The 17,577-nt window shown below is 42.8% G+C and overlaps 1 protein-coding gene across 8 annotated transcripts in view; it reads left to right on the top strand.

The window, feature by feature from the left end:
• The window catches only part of LOC119453120 (ubiquitin carboxyl-terminal hydrolase 7-like), a 70,452-nt gene that overhangs the window by 6,988 nt on the left and 45,887 nt on the right, over positions 1 to 17,577 (top strand). For all 8 annotated transcript variants that reach the window (XM_037715121.2, XM_037715120.2, XM_037715118.2 and 5 more), the window contains exons 2-7: positions 2,767 to 3,130; positions 7,025 to 7,123; positions 10,668 to 10,741; positions 11,436 to 11,500; positions 14,164 to 14,252; positions 16,297 to 16,405. In XM_037715121.2, coding sequence (XP_037571049.1) covers positions 2,767 to 3,130; positions 7,025 to 7,123; positions 10,668 to 10,741; positions 11,436 to 11,500; positions 14,164 to 14,252; positions 16,297 to 16,405 — 800 coding nt within the window. The remainder of the gene's footprint in view (positions 1 to 2,766; positions 3,131 to 7,024; positions 7,124 to 10,667; positions 10,742 to 11,435; positions 11,501 to 14,163; positions 14,253 to 16,296; positions 16,406 to 17,577) is intronic.

Genomic DNA, 17,577 nt, shown 5'->3' with positions numbered 1-17,577 from the left:
ATGAACATTTGCCACACTTTGCGGTCATTCCAGTTGGAAACTATGATGAATTTTGGAGAGAGAGAGAGATGAAAGTTTGTTGCTCAGCAGATTAACCCTTCAAGGCGCTGTGTACACAGCTGTGGACAAGATTAGTAAGTCGACAGCAAAAGCATTGATGAAAGTAATGATATTTAAAATGTGTCGCATACATATTGAAAGACTTGTGATTAAAATGAATAACGGTGTCCAAAATGTTTTAGTGAAAAGAGTGGGAAGGTAGATTGCTGGTTGTTCTTTCTCGATGTGAGTAAGTCGTATGTAGCGGGTTGACTTATTTCTTTGTTTTTCACAATCTGTTGCACCAGGCATAATTTTTAAGTGGCTGGATAGGTGCTTTTCAAGGCTGCTAGATAATATAGTTGTCATATCTGATGTTCCTGCAGCAAGTTTTTGCACGGAGTCCACATTATCTAAACATGACAAAACATGCTAATTAATTGAAAATTCTTAATCATTTCTGGAGCTGTATGCTTCTTGTAATTCTGAAGATGCAAGAAATGCAGTGAAAGTAAGTTTCGTAATGCATAATGTGCCTTGAGCGTAGGGAAACTGCTGTGAGCCAGACTTAAGAGCTGAAAAGCATTGACGCTAGAGGTGGGCCAGCATTAACTTTTCGAATACAGATCGAATATGAATAGTAAGTATCCAATATTAAATAGTAAAATGCCAAAGCGTGTATTTACAGCAGGAATATTTATTTCGATATAATTAGGTACAACATAGCAACTTGTGCAAAAAAAAAAGGCAGCTATCAGGGACATTGAATGAGCTTTAGACACAAGAGCACTAATTGTCATTATTGAAAAAACTGTACGAATAGCCTCTCAACAACTTGAGAGACTGGTTACAAACAAGCTTTAAAAGCTTGAATGACTGCTGTACGAGCAGCTTTTCGAAAACGCAAAATAGATGGTTGCCAAAAAAAAGGTGGGAAGTAGTGGAAACTGCTGGAAGGACATGTGCCTATAAAAGGGCCCGTTTCAAGGAAAACATGACGGTTGTAGCATAAAAATTGAAACTGCTACACGATGACACTTCCAGAGACACTGAATGACAGACCGTAAGCAAAAATTAGTTGTCATGTAAGCTTCTGCCGCAAAACCGAAACCAAAGCTTGCTTTACCCATTTTGTTTCTGCGTTGCTTCAAAAGCTTTTTTTCTCCTCGCTTCCAAATGATTTGCGGCACTTTGTTTAGCAGACGTAGAACCAGACTTTACTATTCATTTGAGAAATGTTTGGTTAGTTAAGAATGTTTGAAAATACCGAATAGTTTCTTTTCGAATATTTAGTCTGTAGTATTCGATTCATATTCAAAACTTCAAATATTCGCCTATGCCTGGTTGAAACGAATGTGTGGCTTTTCACTTAGAGAAAATTTATCTAGCTTTGTTTGCAATTCGCTTGCACACCCTTTGCTGCCTACCTCATTTGCTCCTGTGCTACATTTCTTGGGTATTCTCGTACAGACTGACCTTGGATGATGTATAGGTCGAAAAACTTATTCAACGTCACCTTTCTGGCAGGTTTTCTTGAGAGATAGTGATGAATTCTGTTTCTTGCCGTCTGCCTTGCGTGAAGCTGCTTTGACAATAGGGCAGGATGTTCTACCATTGGGGGGAAAACCTGGAATTCTAAGAAACCTGCATTTGTGAAAAAATTTGGGATAAACAGAAAGTTCACCTTAGTTGCTTTGAATCGAGGAAATTGCCACCTTGTGTGGTTAGTGGTGTGCCAAAATTAAGTGCAGTTTTCAAGGGAGCCTACGTGAACCAAAAATAATGGTGTCTGTTGATCTTTAGTGTGTGCGTGCGTGTGTGTGGCTGGGTGATTGGAATATCCATGATGCAGATGATAGTCGAATCTGGTGGTGAATCCCACCTGATTTACAGTGCTAGTAGTGGCGGTTAAATATTATGGAATGGCATAGTAACTTGGCAAGCTATAAATAATTTTCATCTTCTTTGGGCCTGTTGAACTTGAAGTGTCGTAGACTGCGAGAAAATTTTTGTAACCGTAGTCAAGAACAACCTGGAAAAATCGAGGAACCCTGTCAATATGTTTCACTCGCCACTGTGGTGGTACCGTGACTTTGGCATTGCGCTGCTAAACACGAGGTTGCAGGATCAAATCCCGGCCGTGGCGGCTGCATTTTGATGGGGGCGAAATGCAAGACAGGGCTCAGTGTGCAGTTCGTTGGGTGCAAGTTGAAAGAACTCCAGGTGGTCGAAATTAATCCGTAGTCCCCCACTACAGTGTGCCTCAAGTGTGCCACGATGGTTACTTGGCCCATTTGTTATTTACAATCACAGGGACATAACAGAAAATGAAGCCGGTGAGAGCAAAGGGGAAATTGTTTAAATGAAGTAAGGAAAGCGCAAGCAATGAGGGGTTGAACAGATAACTTGCCGCAAGTGGGTTCTGAAACCAACACCTTCCACATTATGTGTGTGGGGCTTTACCAATTAAGCTACCACGGCACCCATCCTCCTGTCGACTTTCCTGGGTATTTGTGTATGTGTGTGTGTGTGTGTGTGAGCTACTCTGGGACTGTTAGCCAGCTGCTGTTCTCGGACACGGCAGTGGACGTGGAGCATCCTCGTACCCCCTCGTCTTACTTGCTGGCCCATTTGTACAATTTGTGAATGTGATCCTCGTGTTGTCAGCGGGGCGTGCCTTTCTTTGCCTTCATTTTGTGACGTCTGTTTCTTCCTCGGCACTTGCAGACGACCACGTGGCAGTCCAGCAGCAACCGCCTCCCCCGCAGCCACAGCCGCAGCCGCCCCCCGTAGCAGCGGCTCCACAGCCGCCCCCGGCGCCCGTGGCTGCGCCCGACGGTCAGCAGCAGCAGCAGCAGCAGCACGCCTTCAACGCCGTGACCAACTTGGCACAGGCCGGAGCAGACGACGACCCCATGGGTGGGGGCGGAGGTGGGGGGGGTGGGACACGACCGACGGAGCCCGCGGAGGAGCCTATGGAGGAGGAAGATGAGGCTCGATCGGAGGCTACATTTCGCTTCGTTGTCCCAGAGTTCTCTCGCCTCAAGGAGTCTCTGCTCAGCCCACCAACCTATGTGCGCAACTTGCCGTGGTGAGTTTCCGTGCGACGGACCAGAATGCATGTTTTTTGGGAGGGGAGGAGAGGAACCTCTCTCTTGTCAGGTGGCCCACCACTGTGCTTTGTGTGTACGCGTGAAGTACTGCAGTAGCTAGAAATTCAATCCAAGTTCTCCCTCTACGCCATCTTGCATAAACCCTTTCTTTTGAAGTTTGGTTGCTGTAGTTATGACCCAACAGCAGTTCCAACAAGATGTTTCATGGAGCAAATGCATAAAGTTGGAGCATGCAAACAGTGCACAACAGCATTGATACAAATAGACAAAACAATGCAATAACTGAATGAATACAAAAAAAATGGTAATGCAGAAGCACAAGTTATGCAAAACAACAAACCACAATGCTTGAGGACTAGTAGGTGTTAATAAGTAGACTCATAACCTGTCAACAGTGCCAAACTGAAACTGTTTCATTGCAGTTTTCGTTTCAGTTCAGTGAAAAAAAAAAAAAAAACTGTTCAAATCGTTTCGAAGCTTTCAGTTCAATTCTGGTTCGATACTCCGCCTGCCAACCTCTCTTGAATGCTCTGTAACATTCATGAATTCAGGCTCATTCTACGATATTAGGAATCTCGTCAAGTGTTACTAAAAATAAATTTGTGGAGAAGTTTCACTTGGTTTTTGACAGTACACTGGTCTTTGACAGTACACTTGGAAGTCATCTGATCACACACACACAAAAAAAAAAACACCACATTGAGGGTATCTGCTTTGAGCAAGCTTATTCAAATTCCTGAAGGCAGGTCAAAATCATCAAAAAAAAAAGGTCGGTGATCTGGTGAGTTGCTTGTTTGTTTTGTGCTGCTCCATGCTTGCTGCTGCTTGTGTGTGCGGCATCCTAAGTTAATCAAACTGCATAACAGGTGTGATCTCTCAAGGCAAACTTTTCTAATGCATTCTATTGTCCTTCTGTCCACTTGTGGTGTCGAGCTCGCGGGGCTTTACCAATTTCAATGTTTTTAAGTTGGCAGGTATGCAGACGTAACTTGTTCTGGAACATACTTGAGTTTCTCGTTTTCGGCTAAAACCCGATAATTCCCGATTTTTGCAACCTGAGCAAATTCTGTAACAATTGGGCTAGAACCAGATTTGTCCCCAAAGTTCTGCCCTTTGGTGATGGGGCAAGAATAAATCCAATTGTTGCAAGACTAGTGAATGCTGCCCTGTTTATGTGAGCAAGTGGTCTAAATAGATCACGTTAACACTATTAATCAATATGAATATGATGTATGCATTGTTTTCGTTAAATATTCAAGCAGAAACCAACATACATCTGTAACGTGTTCAGGGCCTGCCAGCCTTCGGTGAACGAAAGCTTGCTCCTTTTAGTAGCCGCGTTTATGCGAATACGATAGTGGCACATCACATTGCATTTCCTGCACGTAGCATGTATGGAAATGACGACGATGCACTAGGGAAGCTGACGCAGCGCTGACATTGCTCTGCATTGCAAACTGTAGCTGTGATGTTGAGAGGTCGTGTTCCCAGCTAAGTTACATTCAAAGGCCAAACAGATCTAGGATAACAACAACAATGCTAAAAATTCTAAACGATAATGCACGTCAACCAGCACTTGCAAGATAAAGAAAAAGAATTGCGCCTTTTTGCGAGCCATGCCCATGTGCACTACTATTTAGGCTTTTTTTTTTTCAACCTTATGGTAATGTGTAGAAAAAAAGTAAAGTGCGTCTGTATTGTCCTTATACATGTGGTTTCCTTAAATGTGAATGCCTGTCATCGAGGATTCCTATAGATAAGTTCGTCACATGACTTGTATCTCTCCTTGTCATTGTGTATTCGTCAGTGATTTGTCATTGTGTATTTGTCTGAAAGGAGACCATTACCTGTGTTAATCGTTAGTGAAAGTTATCAGGAGAATTCTGTACGTTGGGCTGGCCAGACAGCGAAACCATTAGTATTCCTCATAAACATTTAATACTCAAATTTTTCCCGTTCAAATTTAAAAAAAGGAAACGAGATGGTTCTTAACCCCATTAGTGTTTTGGATGAGTTCAGCTCAGCGGTAACAAAGCTGTTTTCAAAATGATTTGGACAAACTCTGCACGTCCACTTAGTCTTTCTTATATTACATAGACAGCTGCAGTGCCAGTGTTTGAAATCCGCTGGTATTTCGCCCCTCTTATTGTTTTGCTACATAGATGTCAGCACTTTTTCAGCACCTCGAAGGTTGCATTGATTCTGTGTCCGTGTTCTACAACATTGATGACAGCCATTTCGTCAGCGCGAGAGGGTCGCGTTTATTGCGGTCTGTGTTCTTTAATGCATAAAGGCAGCATTTTGTAGGTGCTCACACATTTCTGGAAACAAGCGCTTCTTGCACCTTTTGGCAGATATGGAACGATAGTGTCTGTACCGTTTGCGTTAATGATAAATACATATGTATGACATAGTGAATAGGTAGAAAGAGGTTTTCACGCATAAAACATGAAGCAAATTGGTTGAAAAAGCAGTGGAATCTCGTTGATGCGATTCTGCATAATACGTTTTTCGGGATAGTACTTTTTTTCTTGCATAGCATTTCTTTTTCTTATATATGATTATGTTCTGATTATACGATTTTCGGATAATACGTTTTATTTTCCGGTTCCCGTGAAGATCGTATCAATGAGATTCCACTGTATAAGGGTTATCGATGGAGTGAAGTTTAAAAATAAGCCTTAAAAAATGCATAATAAAGTCAACTTTTGATCAAAATAATAAAACACTTACGGGCTTAACCTTTCTTAGCCTTGTTTTTTTTTTTTCCTGAAGAAAAAAGTTCGAATTGTAGGCAGGAAACAAAATTTTATGGTCATAGCATACGTCACTCAACATTGTCATATTTTTAGCATATATATATTTTATGCGCTTACACAGTGCCTTATTTTAGGCCCCTTTGCAGCCATGGTACATCCTAGACTTCATGAACCATTGTTAACTCATTGGCCAGAACTGGCCCTTGTGCCATTAAAGCCCAACCATTATCAAATTGATGGCGTAGAGTAAGGATTGATGTGATGTCCTTGCTATATTGCCACATGGTTTTGGGATGGGAAACACTGTTAGTGAATCCACAATTGATTAGATGAAGTCGCACATTTGTCGACCTGCTCTCAGTACAGCCAATACTGTAGTGACGCAGCATCGAAGGGGAAGCACACCGCCGCCGCTGCATATGTGCACCTTGGGGGTTAGGCTCAGCTAGAGCTCTGCGTGCCCGGGTGTGTATAAGATTGGCTGTTTTGCAAATTTTTTATGCGAACCACATCCCCCGGTTACGCTGGGACCTCTGCGGCATCCAACACACAGACTGCCCTGGTTCCAGTTTTGATCCCATCCCTTTTGCTGCCCCGTAGGGGTGGCCAGGAGATCCTGTGCCGTCTGCTTTATCGTGATCTTGGGTGCTCTCCCTAGGCCTCCGTTTGCGGGCAATATTTAAAGTTCCGCAGCCGTGTGCTTCCCAGTGAGCATAGCAGAAAGTTCTACTAGGGATTCATCGTGAAAAGAAGGTAAGGCAGGCAGACATACACACAAGAGAAACCAGACAACACAATCGCATGGCTTTTGTGTTGTTTGGTAATCTCTTCTCTTGTGTCCGTGTCTGCACGCCTTACCTTCTTTCATGATGAATCACTACCAATGAGCTCAACTTTCTGTAGTTCTACTAGGGATATTCGCACCGTAGGTACAGGGCCTACCTCTACGTGAAGCCCGATCTCCCAAAGTGGAGACACATCGCAGTAGTGTGCTTCCGTGCGACAGTGCTGCAGTTGACGGCTGTAATGAGAGAAGCTTATCATATACTAGGCTCTCCCCTGCCGTGCGGTTACTCAAATGAGGGGGGTTGCCTTCTCGGTGTGCTTGTGCAGGAAAATCATGGTGATGCCACGAACCAACACCGGCAATGACCGGCAGCCAACGAAGAGCCTCGGCTTCTTCCTACAGTGCAACGGCGAGTCCGAGTCCTCGTGAGTCCCTTGTCCCCACTTTCGCTGCATTAGTCTGCATTGACCGTTGCCTATAGGCAGTGCTTCTTGGTCTCCCCTACTTCTTGCAATTCCTGTTGTCTTATAGCAACATTTTTTTTTTTGCTGTATTAACGTTATCTCGTTACCATGCTGGGTTATCGTTAGCTGCAACAATTGTTAGTAATGCAGGGGATCGCAGTCGCTCACCAGGTCAAGTTTAATGGCATTATGCAACTCCACACGTGTTCCTGTTCATTACGCTGTGAACCGGCCATGGTTATTTAGTGGTTGTGGTGTTGGGCTGCTAAGCACGAGGTTGCGGGATCAAATCCCGACCATTGCGGCCGCATTTCGATGGGGCTGAAATGCAAAAAACACCCGTGTACTCAGATTTAGGTGTACGTTAAAGTATCCCAAGTGTTCCAAATTAATCCGGAGTCCCCCACTAATCCGATGGTGATTTTTTGCATGTAAAACCCCATAATTTAATTTTAATTACTCTGTGGAGCCTGTACAGTGTAGCTTTATTCAAAAAGACTGCCGGACAGCATTGTGTTTTGAATGAAGTTTCTACAGTTGCCAGAATTGGAGCTCGATTGGGAGTCTCCAAAATGGGGAGTTTTCTTAAGAGCAGGTGGCACTCTAAGAAAAGTTTGCGCACTTTTGAGGCCCATCTGGTCCCGCAAAAATTAATCGTCGTCCATCTTGCCTTTCCTTTGTTTAAACACTGCTCACCTGCTACTTTCACGTCGCGGACAGCATGGCGTGACATAGCATTCTTGACCTGAAATTCGCATGTGGAGTGAGCTAAAGAAAGGAAACGCCACACAAGGTGGATGACTTGTAATCGTTTGAAGACAAGATAAGCTCCAAAGAGCAAAAATTTTTTTAATAGTGTGTACCGCCTGACACGGACTTTTTCCATCTTTACATGCCTCAGTAGGGTGATCGGGCTTGTCTCCCAAGGAAAAAGTTCCCCCTCAAATGGCCTTGCAGCTAAAGTTTTCATTTGCTTAAATGCGGTTTCCAAACATCGCTGTTGTGTGTAAGCTTTTACAACGATTATTCTATTTATCAGTGTGTTAGAGCTGCTACTAGAAACAGATGTGCTGGTTCTGCAGCGCTGACCTTGCTTGGCAGAACGGCTCAGGGACAGACGGCAGACGACGTTGTTGCCTGTCCGCTATCCGCCGCATTGATTGTTCTTGACACGCCTGTCGTTCCTCTGTGATGTCGTTTATTATTGGTGTGGCTTGTTCGTTTATCGCTCTTGATTTCACTTGTCCTGCTTTTTGATGCTTTTGAAAAGACTGGGAAGGTCTCTGAAAGGCTTAATCTAGCAGTGCGATGTGGGCTGCCTGGAAGCTTTTTTTTTTTTCTGTATCCGGCAGCCACTGTTAGGGGTGCGCGAATATCGGGAAATTTTAGAATAAAGAATTGCATGCATTTCTATTCAATTTGGTGTTTGGTTTATATAGTCAAAATTACAAATGCCAAATATTTATCGTGGTTTTCAGATAATCGGCACTAGTGGTGTGCGAATAGTGATTTTTGAGACCGAATCGAATACGATTCGAATAGTCGAAGAAGCGAATCGAATGCGAATAGGTTTCGAATAATGAATAGCCATCATCGCAATTAATATAGAACAATGTTTACATCCCAGTACTCTTAAGGTTATCTAGTTTTTGTCATTGCATAGTGCGTTATGAAGTGTTGTTTAATAAAGGTACAAATGGAGCATTAGGAGAAAACGTGTAGTTTCTTCGCATGCAGAGGGCTCTTCGGAGAGTGCGAGTGTTAGCTGCGCAGCCTGTAAAGTGTGGCTACCTAAAGGACGGAGCCTGCTCCACTACATAGTGCAAATTCGTATGTTTTAAGTCTATACTGTCACATGTTATAATGCCCGCGGGGGTGATAATAACCATACTATATTACGTTTATTTCGGCACGATTGATGTTCGTAAATATTTGAAAAGTATTCAAAAACTATTCGCATTACGAATAGTGACTATTCGATTTGTTATTAGAAAATTTCAGATATTTGCACACCCCTAATCGGCACTGACATGGAGCATTGGAGACAAAAAACAAAACAAAAAAAAGGAAGGGTTTCATTTTTATTGTTTGAATCGTTGGACTATCCGAATATGGGGGGGGGGGGGATACGGAGCCCAAGCTTTTATACCACTGTGGGCACAGTGTTACCACATGGTTAGGGGCTTGGTTTATCTATCTTGTACAAGTGTACAAAACGCATTCATGAAATGGGTTTCGTATGCCTCGAGATGGAGTGAAAAATCCAGAGTTTGATACCCGATGCCAGTCAACCATGTTGCATCTTCATCTCGGTGTTGAGAGTAAGAAAAGCAGCTTTTACTATGGCAAGCATGAGGAGATTCTTAGTTTCTTCACATGCATGGAGAAGTTGCTTTCAGCATCTAGCTGCTGTAATTAGACAAAGTGTGTTTTTCACATTGGTAACCTCCCTGTCGGTAATCAGAACCGACTTGAAAAACGATCGTGTACTTGAGCAGTCGTTCGGGTCTCGTTTTGCATTCTCAACAATCTCTCCCTAGTGCAGTGCCTGTTAGTCAGCCCCATGAAAAATATCTGAAGCTGCTGTTGGTTTTTAAAAACTTTGAATCCCTTGCATTCTTGCAGGGAAGCCTCTGAAGGCGAAGACAGTATGCCGTAAGGAAAAAAAAATAGCGTTTATGGGTTCTTTTGTGCTTTTTTATTGTGTACTTTTTGTACAGTAGTCGAGGGCGTGACCCTCTGTAGCATTTTTTGAGCCCTTCTGCCAAGCCGCTAGCACGTAACGAAGGGAGAAAAAAAAAACTTTTTCCAAATTGGTTGCACAGCGGCTTAACATTTTGCCCCCGCTCGATTTGGTGCGGACACACGGCCAACATTAGAGCTGCTCGTTAACCATTGTTGCCACCATATTGGCCTCGGGTTTAACGCAGATTGTTGCAGAGTGTCACGTCCTGTCTTTTGCACATTGTCATTGCTTGTTGCTGCTCACGCAGGTGCGTTACTTCTGGTGACGGTGGCTTTGTAAACAGGTTCAGTCAATTGATCAATCACTTCACTTTTCAAATCACAGGAAATTGTATGTGCAGCTGTCTGAACCGACAGCCTACAATGGGGGATAGTGACTACCACAGGGAATACAACAAAACAGGTCTGCCGCAAAGAAAAAAAAAATGTTTACAAACGGCGTGCCCATAGTTCCGCGGCAAAAAAAAGTAAATGACTACAGTGTCTTAACATTCTATTTTGAACTGGCAGAGCTTAATAGGATTGGGGTTTCCAAGTTTACCCAATTTCAGGGGAGCTTCCAAATTTACAATTGTGAAAACCCAAATCCAGAATTTTGAAAACATGGTGTAATGTATACGTGTAAATACAAGTAAAGCTTGCAGGCTATTTTAAGCTTTTCTGAAGCACCGTATGACATTGTCTGTGTGATCGTTTGCATTGGGATTTGTGGCTGCAATGGCTGCGCACGTTTACGACATGATGTGTTGTTGCCTTGCAGAACGTGGTCCTGCAATGCCACTGCCGAGCTGCGTCTAATTAGTCAGAAGGAGGGCGTCGAAAACTTTGTCAGAAGTAAGTGCACAGTGTGGGAAACTGCTTGTACGTTGTCTCTGTTGGATGTGAGCTTTTGGCAACATAAATTTTCAGACAATTCAGCATATTTTATGAACCAGCTATGTGCTGGAATCGGCTAGCGCAAGACAGGGATAATTGGAGATCGCAGGGAGAAGTCTTCGTCCTGCAGTGGAGATAAAAATAGGCTGATGATGATGTGTACTGGTGCAGTTTGTGTTACTGGCATTAGCCAGTTGGTAGGTTCCTCATCCTTTTTTTTTTTGTGACCATCTGTAGTCAAAAATACTTGATGGCCCACTGCCTGTGGGAGTGCACCGTCATGGAATGTTATTTGTCGATGAAAAAACATAGCTATTGTCATAGTTCAGCAAGAGTTGTGGCTTGTCCCTTTACGAAATATTGGGTTGCCGGAGACGTGGACGCCAACAGGCAAACTTATAGCGACACCTTGAGGCACTTTGTCTAACTACAGATAATTGGAAGTGCTTAATGTTAAATGTGACTTCAATATTGTAAGGAAAAATAGAGTGCAGGTGCTTGTTTGTGCAGGTGATTGGGGATGCTGGAACAGATTCTTCTTACTTAAAATAAATGCATCATTGAGAAATTTCGTTACTTTATTAGCTGTTGTTTTGAAATTGTCATTGTATTCATTTCATGTCCTTAAATATCTTTGTGCATGTGTGTACAGAAATTCAGCATCTCTTCTATGGCAAGGAGAACGACTGGGGCTTCAGCCACTTCATGACGTGGAATGTGAGTGTCGTTGACACTAGTTGTCACTAGGACTAGTTTAACCTCCTGTCACTCTGGAAAGAGTCATTTGTAGGCAATGAATTTCATACATCAAATGACATTAGGGTCTAGCCATGCTACACGGAAACATAATTTGCATAGGATGATGATAATGTGTCGAATATAAAAAATGCTGTAGTGTGTGTGCAAACATTCTGAAGTGTTTTTACTGAAGTTTGCTTTAGAGATTATTTATACCTCAAAGGGCTCCATGTGAGGCAATCCAGGAGGTGCGGATACGAGTACAGTGGTCGTGGGTTGCATACTGAAATGTTCTTCAGTGCGGGACTTGAATTGGTAGTTATCCGCTATCAAAGTGGTGTGGGGAGAAAGTCGTTAGTCTTTCGCAGTACGTAAGAAAGATTTTTTATATTTCGTTGGGCTGGTTTTGTGAAGGATAAATGGTGTTTTGCCGGCTGCTGCGTGATATGCAATGCGCAGGTCAAATGGAGTCATTTGGTGCCATAAAGAACTAAAAGAACTTGTGAAAAAGGCAGAGGCGGTGCTATCGTACGACAAGTGGCGAGTGGTTTGATCGCAGTAGCACTGGGGTATTGGAGTAGTCTGAGAGAACAAATCTGGGCTGCAATCTAATTTACAGTAATCATCTTACTTTGTTCATTTACTTATGCAAATGTGACTCAAAGTTGAGAGAAGCCCTGTGGCAGGTTTGAATTGCTGGCAAACGTCTGCTGCTGATCAGCTAAACTGCAGTACAGCTCTGTAATGAAAGAAAAATTCAACAGCCACATAAGATTTAGCAATTTTAATGTTGCTGCTGCTGTTCCAGGTGCTCTTTCTAATGAGCAAGGAACAGATGACATTAAATGCGGTCATTCGATGCAAATGACATTAAATCTTTGGTGTGAAAGGGATATAAAGCCTGCTCTGGGCTTTACATTTTTCAAGATAAGGATCCTGCCTCAATTTCTAGTCGGTTGGCAAGTGGCAGTTTTGTACTCATTCAATTTTGGATTTTTTTTTAGTTTTGCTCTGTGTAGAGCTTGAAGAACTTTGTTCACTTTTCTACTTGGGGTGACTATGCATAAGGTAGCAGATGTAGCTAGACGATATCACAGAGATAAATAATTTTTAACAACAAATGTTATAAATGATAAATATTAGCTCAGTTTCTCTGATCTAAGCAGCTACTTTTTACCATGCTGCGGGATCACTTGCATATGCTTCACATATTTTTTCTCCAGCTTCACACGGCATGACAGCGTTATCGCTTGCCTTCTTACTGGAGTGTACATGGCATATAACGAGTGTGCCGGCTAACATGGAACAAATAAAAAAAAAGATATTGAAGCCTTCTGAACGGATGAAACCAACCATATATTGTAACCTCCTAAAAATCCTCCCGTACATATTGTTTTTATTAGTTCAAGTATGACAATCAACTTCGCAGAGCATATTTGGTGAACACATCATTCTGATTTTTTTTTATTTTGTAAACGAAAAGCCTCTGACGAGCAATCGATGGACTGTGGTGGCTTTTTTGAACATTTTGCGAGCTTTCTTGCCCAGTAAAAAAAAAGCTGTGGGGAACTGCATGTGGATCCATACTTTAATACCACTGCCATCACTCTAGCCCATGTGTCTGAGCTCGTGCTCAATCGACGATAAGGTCCACGAGTGCGACCGTATTCGCTTCTCGCGATGGTCACCAGCCACACTGCTGGCCTAGCCTGTGCTGCTTCGTTGGGAGTTGGCGACCAAAGTTGTGGTTCCGTGCCTAGTCAACAGGGCGACAGATTTGTTCATGGCTGCCTTGTCTAAGGCGTCGTGCGCATGATTCATGCCCAAAACGTTGTGCAACGTCCGAATACATTAGTGCTAGGTGTAGGTGGCGGTACCCCAAGGAAGTCAAAATAATTGTGCAGTTGGCGAAAACGGGAAAAAGACGCTGACCAAAGGGAAATTTTTTTTCCTAACTAATAATTCGGCCCTTACACGGGAGCCTTGTTCACAGCGAATCGAACTGCAGCACATTTCATTTTGAAGAAGGTTCCCGTGTGGGGGCCAAACGTTGGCTAGGAAAAAAGAAAAATTCACCTTGGTCGGCGTCCGTTTCCCATTTTCACCAGGATTCTTCCCGACCAGCCGAGATTTCGTCTGACCCTCAACTTCAATTGTGCAGGTCCGAAAATTCTGGCATCTGGAAAGTTGGTTGGTGACTGTAATAGACATCGTTACCGGAATATATATTTTGAGGCACATGGAAACAAAAATTTGCTTCGCTACATCTGACACCGTGTCAGATGTCGCATTTTCGATTTCGTTATAGCAGGAGAGCACTCGATTGAAATAAGCATGACGAGCCATATTTGAGATTGACTTCTTTATACCCGGTAACTCATTGTATCCATGCTCGTTATATTGAGGTTTGACTGTGTTGACATTGAGGCCACAAAACTAATGAGTTTGGGGGATGAATGACTGATTACTTAAGTGCATGAAAGATACTGGAGGCTACTTTAGAAGGTTACAAACAGCATGGTTGTGTCTGCACAGAAGGCTTTGCCTTCTTAAACTTGCTCCGTGCGAGCTGGGAGACCTGGTATGTCTTTGATGACTGTAAATCGTTTCTCATAACCTCCTCTTATTTTTTAAATCATTAGGACGTCTTGGATCCAGAGAAGGGGTTTATCGTGGACGACACCATCATCCTCGAAGTTTGGGTGTGCGCCGATGCTCCACATGGTGTCAGGTTGGTGTCCGCAGCTTGCAAGCTCACTCCACGTCTAGTCTTTTTTTTATATATGGACTTTGTTCTTTAACTGTTTTAAGTGGTGGGGTCTCGCTCACTGCGCACGCACTGTAAAAGTGCACAACTTGCTGCAACATGCAAAGAGAAATGTCCTTTAAACAAGACTTTCTTTTTTTTCTTCTTTTTTCTTTTTCCCCATTTTTCTCTCAAGCATTGCGTAAGTATGATGGGCCAAGCTCGTTCAGCTCCGAGCTGGAGGTGGTGCCACCTTCAAATGAAGTTGATAGCCTAAATGGTCGCTTAAATGTGCAATTCCAAGGAAATTGTGGAGTGCTAGAGTTCTGTTTAGATTTTGGCTTGAAGGTTCAAGTTAATGTCGGAAAGATTTGAGTCAAAGTGGTACGGAGGATGATGGTGTTTGCAAATCTTTTGAGGCCTTAGGCCTGCATTGCCGAAGTAGTTGTGGAATTTGGGACGCTCGAAAAAAAAACGGCTTCATGAGCAAGCATGTTACATGGATCCATCCTCTGCCTACTGAAGATGATACTTGTTTAGTTTCATAATTCCACATGCTTTGTTATTCATACTCAAATCGATACGAACTCCGCACAGTTGTCATACAAATAATGTGTAAAGTATAGTGAATTATGGGAATGCAGCTTTATTAGTTTTAGACCATATGCATTAGCATTTACAGAATACCAAAATACTGGAAATACTTGGCGCATAAGCACTGCCGGCATCATCATGTGATGCTGTGTTCAACCTGAGCATGATTATTATTGCAAAAGCTGGTCATGTACAACTCGGCTAGTGGCATAAAATTGTTTGCAGCAACATAACCTTAACACGTAGTTTCTCGCTTTGATAAGGTGTACAATACAATGTTTGACATGCCGTGTTTAAAAATGAGTAGTACAAGTTGTTGCCGTTAAAGTTATTGCATGGCCATTCAGATCTCCAGTATTCCCTAGAAGGTAATGCATACATTCACATCTCCAGTATTCCGTAGAAGGTAATGCATACATTCACATCTCCAGTATTCCGTAGAAGGTAATGCATACATTCACATCTCCAGTATTCCGTAAAAGGTAATGCATACATTCACATCTCCAGTATTCCGTAAAAGGTAATGCATACATTCACATCTCCAGTATTCCGTAAAAGGTAATGCATACATTCACATCGCCAGTATTCCGTAAAAGGTAATGCATACATTCACATCGCCAGTATTCCGTAAAAGGTAATGCATACTTTGACATCGCCAGTATTCCGTAAAAGGTAATGCATACTTTGACATCGCCAGTATTCCGTAAAAGGTAATGCATACATTCACATCGCCAGTATTCCCTAGAAGGTAATGCATACATTCACATCTACAGTATTCCCTAGAAGGTAATGCATACATTCACATCTACAGTATTCCGTAAAAGGTAATGCATACATTCACATCTACAGTATTCCGTAAAAGGTGATGCATACATTCACATCGCCAGTATTCCGTAAAAGGTAATGCATACTTTGACATCGCCAGTATTCCGTAAAAGGTAATGCATACATTCACATCGCCAGCATTCCGTAAAAGGTAATGCATACATTCACATCGCCAGCATTCCGTAAAAGTAAATACATAAAGAAACAGGCCCAAACGTTGCTGTTTTTTTGGCTGGGTTGTTCTGAAAAGTGTCAGACAAGCACAAATAATGTTGAATGTTCACGTGAAGGTCTTGTATTGTTAGAAGCTATGTATGTAGTGTTCCAACTGATAGATCGGACACGAGCGTGAAAGGATTACACTGGAGTGGTACTCTCGAGTGACCGCTTTCAAGGATATGATCACTTTCGATCACGAAGGTTACAAACTTCACACAGTGCTAGGAGTGCTGTCGCCTGTACATGACCGTGTAGGCACCATTTGCCGGTTGCCAAGTCACACGAAATTTTGCGAAAGTGATTGTATCTCCGAAAGTGAACGCTCAAGAATACAACTCCTGTATGCTGCTGTCGCAATGAGATCTTATTCATTTGTTGCTCTCCTGTGCAGCTGGGACTCCAAGAAACACACCGGATACGTAGGCCTCAAAAACCAAGGCGCCACCTGCTACATGAATTCGTTACTACAGACGCTGTTCTTCACGAACCAGTTACGAAAGGTCAGTGCATTTTCATTTTGTGCTCCATTTGATGAAACGCATCTGAAGCTGTTCAAGTGGAACACTAAAAGGATATGTTGAATCAATCGTGAGTTGCTGATTTTTGGCAACTTTTGTAAAACCTGCCCTAAATCAAAATGTTTCTTTTGAGAGCTGCTAAAATTCGGGTTTATCTCTTAAACGCAACTAATTTTATATTAGATTAGTTCAGAAGTTGCCCAATGCCAGCGCTTCTGCATTTTACATGTACTTGAATACGGAAAGTGGAGTGTGCATTGCGTTAGCGCCTCCTCGTTAATGCTTCGCATTATATCCATCCTAACTTGGTCAGTGTCGTACGTGGGTTTGGGATGTTAGACTGAGGATTGGCAAGCAGGTCATAATGCCGTAACTCGAAGATGACCTTGAGGTAGAACAAGTCATGTGGGTATTAATAATTGTTCGGTGATAGGTTCTTGATAGGTTCTGTTCAGTGATTGACGGTGAGAGGGCGATGAAGTTAGGAAATTTGCAGGCGCAAGTTGGAATACACTAGCGCAAGACAGGGGTAATTGGAGATCGCAGGGGAGGCCTTCGTCCTGCAGTGGACATAAAATATAGGCTGATGATGATGATGATAGGTTCTTGAAAGGCCATCTCATCAGTCATGCAAGTGAAGAATATGGATGTGCAAGTTTCTCAGTGGCTTTATAAACCAACTACAACGAAAATGTGGATCGTGTAAAAACCTAGGTGTTGGGTAGTGTAGAATAGAGTGCCCTCTGTGCAGAATCTCGAGTTTAATGTACCAGTGGATGTGTCGTGAAAAGTCGACGAATACATTCTTGATGCCGAAACCAACAAACAAAACGCTGCCGTAACCGCTTGTCAGAAATGACGCAAGTTCCAGATCATTTAAAACCAGCGCAGGCTCCTTGGCACGGCCAATGAGATCTAACCGTGTAAGCAGCATGCCGGACATCTTGAGAAAAATGTGCTGGGATTTGCGTCGTATCCACTAACCTTCAGATGCTTAGGTGCCAGAGATTGTTAGTGTGTTTCTTTGGGCTAGTTAGTGGCAACGTTGCTGCTACGCACTGCACATGCAGATGAAGACACACCATGGAAGGAGGCAGGGCGGAGTGCTGACTAACACACTTTGTTTGGACGCATTCCTGGCTAAACTGTTTATT

The sequence above is a fragment of the Dermacentor silvarum genome, chromosome 5 (assembly GCF_013339745.2).
Source record: "Dermacentor silvarum isolate Dsil-2018 chromosome 5, BIME_Dsil_1.4, whole genome shotgun sequence".
Classification (NCBI taxonomy): domain Eukaryota; kingdom Metazoa; phylum Arthropoda; class Arachnida; order Ixodida; family Ixodidae; genus Dermacentor; species Dermacentor silvarum.
The sequence above is the reverse complement of the archived record's forward strand: the minus strand, read 5'-3'. Positions and strand labels throughout refer to the sequence as shown.